Below are 13921 nucleotides of genomic sequence, written 5' to 3'. Positions count from 1 at the left end.
CATAGGATGATACTAATCCTCCTATCTATAGACATTTCGATAAAGTACAGATTGGAGAATTAGGATCATCCAATGGAAATGAGTTTTGGCATACAGCCTATTTACAATTTTGCTCATCAAGTGAACGGTTTGGATCATCCTATGAAGTGGACCCACAGTAATTTTTGAAAAAAAATACCGGACGTCCATGCGCACACACCATATAAAATCTCAGAAGTACTTTCCTCTTTGTTTTTACTTCAGCTTCCGGATTGCTTGTCTTTGTTGGGGGAGTTAATGTCAGCAAGCCCAAAGTTTACATTGTTTGTATTTTGCAATAAAGACAATGATAACAAATGCATTGGTTATGATAACTACGATGAAACCCAAAGCTTATATAAATTATACCTAACACTTTATCTTCCGAGTCATCTCTCTCTTTCTCTGCCATGGATACTACAACAATATTTTTCACTGTTCTTTCCCTTCTCACAATCTTCCTTTACCTTGTTAAAGGAAGAAAAAGATCACCCACAAAACTCCCACCTGGTTCTCTAGGAATCCCTTTCATAGGCCAAAGCTTACACCTCTTACAAGCCATGAGAACGAACACGGCCGAAAAATGGATAGAAGGAAGAATTAAAAGATATGGGCCAATTTCGAAGCTTAATATTTTTGGAAAACAAACAGTTCTTGTCACGGGTCCTGTGGCTAACAAGTTTTTGTTTACGAGCGAGGATAAGCTTAGTAATCAACAGCCAACATCAATTAAAATGATAATGGGAGATCGGAATTTGTTTGAATTGAGAGGCGAAGATCACAAGCGTCTAAGAAGCGCGCTCGTATCGTTTCTTAAGCCTGAAGTTTTGAAGTCTTATATTGGGAAGATGGACGGAGAGGTGAAGCAGCACATCGACATGCACTGGAGAGGGCAGCAAAAACTCACGGTATGTGCTGATATCAAAATAAGAGGGTGTGGATATATAGCTACTTGTAGCTATATCATTCTAACTACTTGTAGAGATAACTCAAATTATAGACACAACGAATCTATGCAATATATGAGATTTTACAAGATGTAAGCTGTATAGTCTAGTATTTTTCAAAAAGTATTGTACGGCCCACACCAGAAGATGATCCAAACCATCCATTTAGCGGGCTCCAATATAAATAGGTTATGGTCTAAAATTCATTTACATAGGATGATCCCAACCCTCTGATCTATAGAGGTTTCCATAATATGCAGTTCCTCTATTGATCGGAGGGCTAGGATCATTCTATGGAAACGACTCTTTGTCAGTAATCTATTTACATTGTGGCCCATCAAATGGACAGTTTGGATCATCCTATGGTGTTGCCTGTACAGTACTTTTCGAAAAATACTGGACTGTACGGGCTTACACCATATAAAAACTCTATACGAGTCCTATGTATAATGTGAAAAGTTGGGTTGGATTGCAAGAATTTTCTAAAAAAGTTTGGAAAGGAAAATCTTTCTAAAATTCCCTACTTTTATTACACACGAAAAAAATGATAATTTGAAACAACCCAATTCAATTTTTAATTAGAAGGACCTTCAATTTAGAATGATATCCCTCTGAATTAACTCATAAAATTAAGATTTTATATGGTATGTGGGCCCCCTTCATTGGATGAACTAAACATTTCGTTTGTTAGGCCAAGAATATCAGTACTTTGTATGGGACGCTCAATTTAAGGCCCAATTGACAAGCAGGCTGGGCTTAGTCCTTGTTGCCAGCTGCCCAGAATGGTCAGTCTAATAAGTCTGGCTCTTGACCTGAAACATAAGCCCGATTAGAAACAGAACTTTTTTAAACAGGTTTTGCCACTAATGAAGGCCCTTACCTTCGACATCATGTCCTCCCTCCTTTTCGGCGTAGAGTTAGGGACAAAAAGACAAAGATTGATAAAAGGTTTCCAAGAGATGTTGACCGGAATATTGGCTGTCCCTCTAAATTTACCCTTCACAAACTTTCGAAAAAGCCTCAAAGGGAGCGCAAGGGTCCGAACCATGATCAAGGACCTTATAAGTGAGAAGAGGATTGCACTAGAGCAAGGGCGCGCTTCTTGTCATGATGACCTTATCACTTGTTTGCTTAGCATTCGCGGAGAAGACAATAAGGACGCAATAACTGAGAAGGAGATTGTGGACAATGCCATGGTCGTTATGCTCGCGGGCCACGACACATCGTCCGTGCTCATCACTTTCTTAATTCGGCTTCTAGCCAATGACCCGATTGTCTATAACGGTGTTGTCAATGGTAACGCCCTTGTACTCTCTCTCTCTCTCTCTCTCTCTCTCTCTCTCTCTCTCTCTCTCTCTCTCTCTCTCTCTCTCTCTCTCTCTCATGTTCTTGTGCAGGTGGAGGTGTTCATGGGCTGGGCCTTGGGCCAAGCTTTGGCATAAAGCAACTGGTTTTTCAAAAGTTGAGCCCAATTTAATGTCATATGCTAAACCCAAGCCTGGCCCATGTATATCCCTTTGCGCATGCGCCCATTTGGATTGTTGGTAAAATATTCCTCCATGGAAAAGCATGAGATTTGGAAAAGTTCAGAAAGCGCACACACACACACTCACTTAGGGCATGTTGGCTGCCATGAATTGTTTTTCATGATAAATTGGTGTCTCCAAGTGGAGTTGAGGGTGAATTAAGTAGCTAAAAATCATGAAACAAAATACAGAAACTAGGTTATGATGAGTGGCAAAAAACAGGAAACAGTCGATCGGATTTTGAGTAGAGTACATTGTTTTCGGATTTTTACCCACTTCTACCAGTTGGAGACACTAGTTTCCTGTACTCTGTTTCCTGATTTTTAGCCACTTCATCCTCAACTCTGCTTGGAGTCACCGATTTATCATGAAAAACAATTCATGGTAGCTAAACGTGCCCTTGCACACACTTAACTATGCATTTGCATACATGTAGAAGGCATTTGAGGGAGTGGCTAATTTGGTTTTGCAGAACAAGAAGAGATAGCTAAAAGCAAGGCCCCAGGAGAGCTTCTCACATGGGATGATCTTGCAAAAATGAAGTACTCGTGGAGGGTGGCAACGGAGATGCTAAGGATGGTCCCTCCTGTCTTTGGTAGCTTCAGAACAGTCCTGAAAGACTTCGAGTTCGAAGGATATCTCATACCCAAAGGGTGGCAAGTAAGGCTATATAATTCCATTTAAAGCTACATTCATCTTTCTATCTTCCTTCTCCCCCTTAGTTGTTCCCTCTCTAGCTTACTCCTAACACTAATTTTTGTTTTTGATATTCTAGATTTTCTGGGTTTCAAACTCAACGCATATGGATGAGCGTATCTTCCCCGAGCCAGAGAAGTTTGATCCATCGCGCTTCGATGGCCAGACACGGATTCCGCCTTATTCTTTTGTGGCGTTTGGTGGAGGACAAAGGATATGCCCTGGGTACGAGTTTACGAGGCTAGAAACTATGGTAGCAATTCATAACTTGGTCACCCAATTCAAATGGAAGTTATGTTGCAAAGAAGATACTTTCAACAGAATCCCAATGCCTACGCCTGCTGAGGGATTGCCCATCCAAGTTGAGCCAATAAAGAAATGAGGTTGCTACTAAAAGGCTTATAGTTTCCATGTATTACAGATCATGTACAAGTTTGTGGATTTAGCTATGTTGAAATGATAAGTTGGATTGTGTTGCTTGAGTTTGTCCCGAGTACTGATGCTAGGTTATGTAAATTCTGATGCTTAGGGTTATGTAGATTTTCATTTTGAGAAGGGGTCATTCCAGTGTATGTAAAGAGATAGAATGTTTACATATAGATCCGTCATCCGTGTGTAGTAACATTCTATTTTGGGTTAGAATTAGGTGTAATAGGACTTGCTTTTTACATATCTATCCTTGTTTAGGTATCACATTCACTTCTGTGGGCTTGGACTGAATTGATAAATAGGTTTGATTGTACATCTTTTTGATATAGAGGAATGAAAGAGCCAGTTGTTAGCAAAATGTGATTTGGCAAAAAAAAGGGGACTGAAAAAATTTGAGTTTGGTTGGAGTTCCACTAAAAAGCAAATATTCCCACATCGGTAAAGTGAAGTGGATGGGAATGGGTTATAAGGGAATGGGCACCCTCCCTCTAACGGCTAGCTTTTAGGGGTGAGTTCTACCCTCTTAAGTTCCCTACAAATGTTATCATAGCTAGGGCGTGGTAACTCCCGGGAAGATCTCGGTAACCCCAGTGTGCCTCCGAGGACGGTGGAATTCCCACGTAGCCGCCCCGTGGAGGGGCGAGATTAACAAAATAAAGTGGGGGTAAAGTTAGAAAGTTGGCCAAAAAAAGGTGTTTAGTAAGTTTAAAACGCATTTTATCTGTTTAAAAGGTTTTCCTTAAAACGTTTTAAACAGTTAAAACATTTTACTCTTTCCATAAAACGTATTTAAAAAAAAAAAAAGTTTAAGTTGAAAAGGGCCCTTAATTGGATCCACCTCATTAAGTGCAACTAATTTTACTTTCTCACGCTGATTTTAAAAAGTTCAGTAATTTCCAAAAAGTATAGTTTGGCTCATTTCATAGGATGATCCAAACCGTTCATTTGTTGGACCACAATGTAAATAGGCTCTGCCAGCATAGATAATATCCATAGGATGATTGTACCCCTCCGATCTATAGATGTTGCTACTATGTGCAGTCCCTCTACAGATTGTAGGGTTAGGATCATCCTATGGAAACGATTTTAGGCATACAACCTATTAACATTGTGGCCCATCAAATACAAATCGCTATTTCAAAAAAAAAAAAACATTGTGGCCCATCAAATGAAGGGTTTAGCTCATCCTATGAAGTGGGCCCGTAGTAATTTTTGAAAAATACTGGACTTTCACGCATGCACCATGCAAAATCTCACTTACCTCTGTTTTTTCTTTAGTCTCTGCATGCAGGGGTTGTTTTGGTGTGAATGTGTGTGGACGTGCATGTGTGTGTAAAATGAATTTTCAGTGTTTGGTAAACTCATTTAAGGCCTGTTCCGTTAAGATTATGACAACCAGTTGTGAATTCAAAACTGATTATTTGACTCAAAATTAAATTTAAATTTGAGTTCAATAATTAGTCTGGCAGACACAATCGGTTGTCATAATCTCAAACGAACAGGCCCTAAATGAATAGGGCCTTAACATGAATTTTTTTCCCTTGTTTTCAAGGAAAATTGCAAACCTACTGGACCTTGTAATTTTCTTTCTATGAAATTTTTTTCATGGAAAAATTTATTTTACATAATTTTCTTTTTCCTCCATCCAAACGCGCACCCTTAAAAAAATCCTGAGTAATTAAAAATTCTTAATAAATGCAAAGTTTATAAATCAAACAAGAATCTGACGAATAATTCGTTAATTTCTTGTATTTGTAAGACAGAAAAATTCAAAATTATTATTAAAAAAAAAAAAAAACATTCTGGAGTGAAAAGTGAACTCACACTCTATTCTAGCAAAACACACACTTAACTATGCATATGCATGTGTAGAAGGCATTCGAGGCCGTGTTTAACTTGGTTTTGCAGAACAAGAAGAGATAGCTAAAAGCAAGGCCCCAGGAGAGTTTCTCACATGGGATGATCTTGCAAAAATGAAGTACTCATGGAGCGTAGCAACGGGGATGCTAAGGATGGTCCCTCCTGTCTTTGGTAGCTTCAGAAGAGTCATGAAAGACATCGAGTTCGAGGTGGCAAGTAAGGATAAATCCATTTGAAGCTCCACTCACCATTAAATCCTCCTTCCCCATGATTAGGGGTGAGTTATTTGGATTTCGGGTGAGTTGGGTTGAGTTTTGGGGCCCAGTTCATTTTTTGACAAAAGCTCAACCCAACCCGATCCAAAGTTGCACCGCTACTCCCTAATGTTAGTATTGGTGCAGCTTGTTGGGCCAATTTTTGAGAATTTTGGTTGAGTTTTTAGCATAAACTAGGTCCGGTTTGGATTGATTCCAATTCCTTTCTGTAGCAAAAGCTCAACTACACCCGACCGAAATTGCATCCCTAGATGTTAGCCTTTTACAGGGGTACAATTTGGGTCAGGTTGGGTTGGGATTTTGCTAAAAATGAATTGGAATCAACCTGACCCCGACCCAATTTTAGAGTAGCTCAACCTGAATTCTTAAAAATCAACCCGAGTTGCACCTAATGAGGAATGGATCATTGGTGTCGACCATGCATAAAACCCGTTTTAAACAAAAAAAAATTCTGGTATAGTGGCCAGTCTCTTTTGGGTAGGCAATAGCTATGATACCATGTGAAACAACCAATTACTCCAAAAGCTTAAATTGTTAGGGTTTGTGTTATTTTTACAACATTTTCTTGCGTGAATGAGAGTGGGGACCTGGTTCTATTTATAAGAATTCTTGGAGACTCTCATCACGTTTAAGTGTTCTCTTCCTCTTCACTCACCACCCAGAAAACGGCCGAGTGTCAATGGACCGGGCCCCATATGCTAATCCAATAGCCATCAAGCCTTATACAGGGCCACAAAACAGAAGAAGCTTATTCCTAAGACTAATTTTTCTTCTTTTGATACTTCAGATTTTCTGGGCATCAAGCTCGACCCATATGGATGAGCATATCTTCCCCGAGCCAGGGAAGTTCGATCCGGCGCGCTTCGATGGCCAGACACAGATTCCACCTTATTCTTTTGTGGCATTTGGCGGAGGACAAAGGATGTGCCCTGGTTACGAGTTTGCGAGACTAGAAACGATGGTTGCAATTCATAACTTGGGCACCCAATTCAAATGGAAGTTATGTTGCAAAGATGATACTTTCAGCAGGTTCCCAATGCCTACACCTGCAGAGGGATTGCCGATCCAACTTGAGCCAATAAAGAAATGAAGTTGCTATTACAAGGCTTCAAGTTTCCATGTGTTACTGTTCATGTTCAAGTTGAGTTTGTCTATATTCTCCATGGATGAAAGTTTCAAAGACTCATTGTCATATTTCAAAAAATTTCATGTCCCTATCTACAGTTTATATAGTTCCATCAATAGATGCCAAGTCCAAATACTATAGACAATAGGAAATTTAAACAAATTTTCTATGAGAACTACATCCTTCCTTTCGTTCTTCAACTAAGTTTTTGATCTATACAGAGATTTTATAGTGTGCAGGCTTGAAGTCTAGTATTTTTCAAAAACTACTGTGGGCCCACTTCATAGGATGATCAAAACCGTTCATTTGTTGGGCCACAAATTAAATAAGTTGCACCCTGTAATTCATCTCCTCAGGATGATACTCATCCTCTGATCTATAGAGGTTTCTATAAAGTACATTCCCTTAGGATGATCCAAACCGTTCATTTGTTGGGCCACAATTTAAAGACGACGTAACATTAATTCATCTCCTCGGGATGATACCAGCCCTCTGATCTATAGAGGTTTCTATAAAGTGCATTCCCTAAGGATGATCCAAACCGTTCATTTGTCGGGCCACAACTTAAATAAATTGGACCTCATAATTCATGTCCGTAGGATGATACTAATCCTCCGATCTATAGACATTTCTATAAAGTACAGATTGGAGAATTAGGATCATCCAATGGAAATGATTTTTGGCATACAGCCTATTTACAATTTTGTTCATCAAGTGAACGGTTTGGATCATCCTATGAAGTGGACCCACAGTAATTTTTGAAAAAAAATACCGGACTTCCATGCGCACACACCGTATAAAATCTCAGAAGTACTTTCCTCTTTGTTTTTACTTCAGCTTCCGGATTGCTTGTCTTTGTTTGGGGAGTTAATGTCAGCCAGCACAAAGTTTTACATTGTTTGTATTTTGCAATAAAGACAATCATAACAAATGCATTGGTTATGATAACTACGATGAAACCCAAAGCTTCTATAAATTATACCTAACACTTTATCTTCCGAGTCATCTCTCTCTTTCTCTGCCATGGATACTACAACAATATTTTTCACTGTTCTTTCCCTTCTCACAATCTTCCTTTACCTTCTTAAAGGAAGAAAAAGATCACCCACAAAACTCCCACCTGGTTCTCTAGGAATCCCTTTCATAGGCCAAAGCTTACACCTCTTACAAGCCATGAGAACGAACACGGCCGAAAAATGGATAGAAGGAAGAATTAAAAGATATGGGCCAATTTCGAAGCTTAATATTTTTGGAAAACAAACAGTTCTTGTCACGGGTCCTGTGGCTAACAAGTTTTTGTTTACGAGCGAGGATAAGCTTAGTAATCAACAGCCAACATCAATTAAAATGATAATGGGAGATCGGAATTTGTTTGAATTGAGAGGCGAAGATCACAAGCGTCTAAGAAGTGCGCTCGTATCGTTTCTTAAGCCTGAAGTTTTGAAGTCTTATATTGGGAAGATGGACAGAGAGGTGAAGCAGCACATCGACATGCACTGGAGAGGGCAGCAAAAACTCACGGTATGTGCTGATATCAATATAAGAGGCTGTGGATATATAGCTACTTGTAGCTATATCATTCTAACTACTTGCAGACATAACTCAAATTATAGACACAACGAATCTATGCAATATATGAGATTTTAGAAGATGTAAGCCTGTATAGTCTAGTATTTTTCAAAAAGTATTGTACGGCCCACACCATAAGATGATCCAAACCATCCATTTAGTGGGCTCCAATATAAATAGGTTATGGTCTAAAATTCATTTACATAGGATGATCCCAACCCTCTGATCTATAGAGGTTTCCATAATATGCAGTTCCTCTATTGATCGGAGGGCTAGGATCATTCTATGGAAACGACTTTTTGTCAGTAATCTATTTATATTGTGGCCCATCAAATGGACAGTTTGGATCATCCTATGGTGTTGCCTGTACAGTACTTTTCGAAAAATACTGGACTGTACGGGCTTACACCATATAAAAACTCTATACGACTCCTATGTATAGTGTGAAAAGTTGGGTTGGATTGCAAGAATTTTCTAAAAGAGTTTGGAAAGGAAAATCTTTCTACAATTCCCTACTTTTATTACACACGAAAAAAATGATAATTTGAAACAACCCAATTCAATTTTTAATTAGAAGGACCTTCAATTTAGAATGATATCCCTCTGAATTAACTCATAAAATTAAGATTTTATATGGTATGTGGGCCCCCTTCATTGGATGAACTAAACATTTCGTTTGTTAGGCCAAGAATATCAGTACTTTGTATGGGACGCTCAATTTAAGGCCCAATTGACAAGCAGGCTGGGCTTAGTCCTTGTTGCCAGCCGCCCAGAATGGTCAGTCTAATAAGTCTGGCTCTTGACCTGAAACATAAGCCCGATTAGAAACAGGACTTTTTTAGGCCTGACCTTGGGCAGCTTGGGCTAACCCTGGTCCAGCCCATTTGCATTCTTCAGTAAAATTAACTTGGAAATTTCACTTAACTATAGTAATGATGGGATGCTTTGAAAATTAAACAGGTTTTGCCACTAATGAAGGCCCTTACCTTCGACATCATGTCCTCCCTCCTTTTCGGCGTAGAGTTAGGGACAAAAAGACAAAGATTGATAAAAGGTTTCCAAGAGATGTTGACCGGAATATTGGCTGTCCCTCTAAATTTACCCTTCACAAACTTTCGAAAAAGCCTCAAAGGGAGCGCAAGGGTCCGAACCATGATCAAGGACCTTATAAGTGAGAAGAGGATTGCACTAGAGCAAGGGCGCGCTTCTTGTCATGATGACCTTATCACTTGTTTGCTTAGCATTCGCGGAGAAGACAATAAGGACGCAATAACTGAGAAGGAGATTGTGGACAATGCCATGGTCGTTATGCTCGCGGGCCACGACACATCGTCCGTGCTCATCACTTTCTTAATTCGGCTTCTAGCCAATGACCCGATTGTCTATAACGGTGTTGTCAATGGTAACGCCCTTGTACTCTCTCTCTCTCTCTCTCTCTCTCTCTCTCTCTCTCTCTCTCTCTCTCTCTCTCTCTCTCTCTCATGTTCTTGTGCAGGTGGAGGTGTTCATGGGCTGGGCCTTGGGCCAAGCTTTGGCATAAAGCAACTGGTTTTTTCAAAAGTTGGGCCCAATATAATGTCATATGCTAAACCCAAGCCTGGCCCATGTATATCCCTTTGCGCATACGCCCATTTGGATTGTTGGTAAAATATTCCTCCATGGAAAAGCATGAGATTTGGAAAAGTTCAGAAAACACACACACACACTTAGGGCATGTTGGCTACCATGAATTGTTTTTCATGATAAATTGGTGTCTCCAAGTGGAGTTGATGGTGAATTAAGTAGCTAAAAATCATGAAACAAAATACAGAAACTAGGTTATGATGAGTGGCAAAAAACAGGAAACAGTCGATCGGATTTTGAGTAGAGTACATTGTTTTCGGATTTTTAGCCACTTCTACCACTTGGAGACACTAGTTTCCTGTACTTTGTTTCCTGATTTTTAGCCACTTCATGGTAGCTAAACGTGCCCTTGCACACACTTAACTATGCATTTGCATACATGTAGAAGGCATTTGAGGGAGTGGCTAATTTGGTTTTGCAGAACAAGAAGAGATAGCTAAAAGCAAGGCCCCAGGAGAGCTTCTCACATGGGATGATCTTGCAAAAATGAAGTACTCGTGGAGGGTGGCAACGGAGATGCTAAGGATGGTCCCTCCTGTCTTTGGTAGCTTCAGAACAGTCCTGAAAGACTTCGAGTTCGAAGGATATCTCATACCCAAAGGGTGGCAAGTAAGGCTATATAATTCCATTTAAAGCTACATTCATCTTTCTATCTTCCTTCTCCCCCTTAGTTGTTCCCTCTCTAGCTTACTCCTAACACTAATTTTTGTTTTTGATATTCTAGATTTTCTGGGTTTCAAACTCAACGCATATGGATGAGCGTATCTTCCCCGAGCCAGAGAAGTTTGATCCATCGCGCTTCGATGGCCAGACACGGATTCCGCCATATTCTTTTGTGGCGTTTGGTGGAGGACAAAGGATATGCCCTGGGTACGAGTTTACGAGGCTAGAAACTATGGTAGCAATTCATAACTTGGTCACCCAATTCAAATGGAAGTTATGTTGCAAAGAAGATACTTTCAACAGAATCCCAATGCCTACGCCTGCTGAGGGATTGCCCATCCAAGTTGAGCCAATAAAGAAATGAGGTTGCTACTAAAAGGCTTATAGTTTCCATGTATTCACTACAAGAAAAAGGGCATTCACAGATCATGTACAAGTTTGTGGATTTAGCTATGTTGAAATGATAAGTTGGATTGTGTTGCTTGAGTTTGTCCCGAGTACTGATGCTCGGTTATTTAAATTCTGATGCTTACGGTTATGTAGATTTTCATTTTGAGAAGGGGTCATTCCAGTGTATGTAAAGAGATAGTATGTTTACATATAGATCCGTCATCCGTGTGTTGTAACATTCTATTTTGGCTTCGAATTAGGTGTAATAGGACTTGCTTTTTACATATCTATCCTTGTTTAGGTATCACATTCACTTCTTTGGGCTTGGACTGAATTGATAAATAGGTTTGATTGTACATTTTTTTTATAGAGAGGAATGAAAGAGCCCGTTGTTAGCCAAATGTGATTTGGCAAAAATAAGGGGATGGAAAAAATTTGAGTTTGGTTGGAGTTCCACTAAAAAGCAAATAGTCCCACATCGGTAAAGTGAAGTGGATGGGCATGGGATATGAGGGAATGGGCACCTTCCCTCTAACGGCTAGCTTTTAGGGGTGAGTTCTACCCTCTTAAGTTCCCTACAAATGTTATCATAGCTGGGGCATGGTAACTCCCGGGAAGATCTCGGTAACCCCAGTGTGCCTCCGAGGACGGTGGAATTCTCACGTAGCCGCCGCGTGGAGGGGCGAGATTAACAAAATAAAGTGGGGGTAAAGTTGGAAAGTTGGCCAAAAAAAGGTGTTTAGTAAGTTTAAAACGCATTTTATCTGTTTAAAAGGTTTTCCTTAAAACGTTTTAAACAGATAAAACATTTTTTTACTTTCTATAAAACGTATTTAAAAAAAAAAAGTTTAAGCTGAAAAGGACCCTTAATTGGATCCACATCATTAAGTGCAACTAATTTTACTTTCTCATGCTGATTTTAAAAAGTTCAGTAATTTCCAAAAAGTATAGTTTGGCTCATTTCATAGGATGATCCAAACCGTTTATTTGTAGGACTACAATGTAAATAGGCTCTGCCAGCATAGATAATATCCATAGGATGATTGTACCCCTCCGATCTATAGATGTTGCTACTATGTGCAGTCCCTCTACAAATTGTAGGGTTAGGATCATCCTATGGAAACGATTTTAGGCATACAACCTATTAACATTGTGGCCCATCAAATGAACAGTTTAGCTCATCCTATGAAGTGGGCCCATAGTAATTTTTGAAAAATACTGGACTTTCACGCATGCACCATACAAAATCTCACTTACCTCTGTTTTTTTTTAGTCTCTGCATGGCTTGTTTTTGTTTCGGGTTTTAATGTTAGCGACCACACGTTACACTGTTTATATTTGGCAATAAAGATAGCGACAACACCGATAAGAGAACGCACGAACCTACTTACGATAACTACGATGAAACCCAAAGCTTTTAAACCTAACTCTTCATCTTCTAAGTCATCTCTCTCTTTACCATGGATACTGCAACAATCTTCTTCACTGTTCTTTCATTTCTCACCATCTTTCTTTCATTCTTAGAGGAAGAAAAAGATCTCCTACAAAACTCCCACCTGGTTCTCTAGGGATCCCCTTCATAGGCCAAAGCTTACAACTATTACAAGCCTTCCAAACAAACACGGCCGAAAAATGGATAGAAAACAACAAGTTTTTGTTTACGAGCGAGGATAAGCTCACTAGCCAACAGCCACGATCATTTAAAATTATAATGGGAGATCGGAATTTGTTTGAATTAACAGGGGAAGATCACAAGCGTCTAAGAAGCGCGATCGTGTCCTTTCTTAAGCCAGAAGTTTTGAAGTCTTATAATGGGAAGATGGACGTTGAGGTTAAGCAGCACATCGACATGCACTGGAGAGGGCAGTAAAAGCTTACGGTATGTGATAGAGAAGGGTTTCTGATATCAAAATAAAGGGGGTGTGGATATGTTGACGCTCTAATTTCACCACAGACAATTCTAGTTCAGATGAAGATCAATTTGTTCGTATTTGTTTAGATCTCAAAACTGAATGATTTGCGGTTACAAAGACTGAATGATTTGCAGTTACAAGAAGTTATTACATTTGAAATTTGAATAGAATGATTTGCAGTTACAAGAAGTTATTACATTTAAAATTTGAATAGGATGATCTGCAGTTAAAAGAAGTTATTACATTTTTGAAATTTGAATTTATAACGGTTGTAACTTCTTTGTTGTCTGTAATTATAAATACTCATTTGAGAGCAATAAGAAAAGATCCATGATCATTTGCAGAAAATGCAATACGCTTGTTAATTTCATCTATCATTTATTGTATTTCGTAGGAGTAGTTCTAATTGTTAATTTCACTTTCAATCAATTTCCACCATTTGACCAATCTGAACACTTAGTGTGAGGATTTAGAACCGGGAAGATAATTTCTTCCTCCAATCGCCTGAGCAGATTGATTCGATTGGGGTCATTTGATCCCTGGCACGCCTGTCCATTTTTGCCATAAACATTTTGGCACGCCCGGTGGGACTCCTGGGTAATCATGGGGAGAAAAACCAGATTTGGTGGCTCTGAAGATAATGAGCCAGACAACGTGAGGCCTCTGGAAGATAGCAGGCCTAACAATGAACAAGTTCCTGGTGAAGAAAGGCTTTCTGAGTCAAGGCCAGAAGATGGAACTGGAGTCGTGGTTGAAACAAGACCACCAGATGCTGAGACCTCTGCAAGAAGGGAATCACTGGCCCAAAGAGGCCGAATCTCTTTAAGAACTGATTCGAGTACCACAGATTCGAGAAGGGAAGAATCATTTCCCCCAGGATGGAACG

The 13921-nt window shown here is 39.6% G+C and overlaps 2 protein-coding genes and 1 pseudogene across 2 annotated transcripts; all 3 read left to right on the top strand.

Moving 5' to 3' along the window:
- Nucleotides 1-428: 428 nt before the first annotated feature.
- On the top strand, nt 429-3796 carry LOC143847151 (cytochrome P450 716B1-like). The gene is made up of 4 exons (XM_077355863.1): nt 429-926; nt 1820-2261; nt 2964-3151; nt 3267-3796. The coding sequence occupies exons 1-4, from the start codon at nt 429-431 to the stop codon at nt 3567-3569; spliced, it is 1431 nt and encodes a 476-aa protein (XP_077211978.1). The 3' UTR covers nt 3570-3796.
- A 1793-nt stretch (nt 3797-5589) lies between these two features.
- Nucleotides 5590-6841, top strand: LOC143892137 (beta-amyrin 28-monooxygenase CYP716A378 pseudogene; annotated as a pseudogene).
- Nucleotides 6842-7900: 1059 nt separating this feature from the next.
- LOC143847203 (cytochrome P450 716B1-like) lies at nt 7901-11344 on the top strand. Its single transcript, XM_077355945.1, has 4 exons — nt 7901-8398; nt 9407-9848; nt 10491-10678; nt 10794-11344. The coding sequence occupies exons 1-4, from the start codon at nt 7901-7903 to the stop codon at nt 11094-11096; spliced, it is 1431 nt and encodes a 476-aa protein (XP_077212060.1). The 3' UTR covers nt 11097-11344.
- Nucleotides 11345-13921: the final 2577 nt, after the last annotated feature.

This window comes from Tasmannia lanceolata, unplaced genomic scaffold (genome assembly GCF_043159265.1).
Source record: "Tasmannia lanceolata isolate RefF3 unplaced genomic scaffold, GAP_Taslan_0.1 ptg000015l, whole genome shotgun sequence".
Lineage (NCBI taxonomy): Eukaryota > Viridiplantae > Streptophyta > Magnoliopsida > Canellales > Winteraceae > Tasmannia > Tasmannia lanceolata.
The sequence above is the reverse complement of the archived record's forward strand: the minus strand, read 5'-3'. Positions and strand labels throughout refer to the sequence as shown.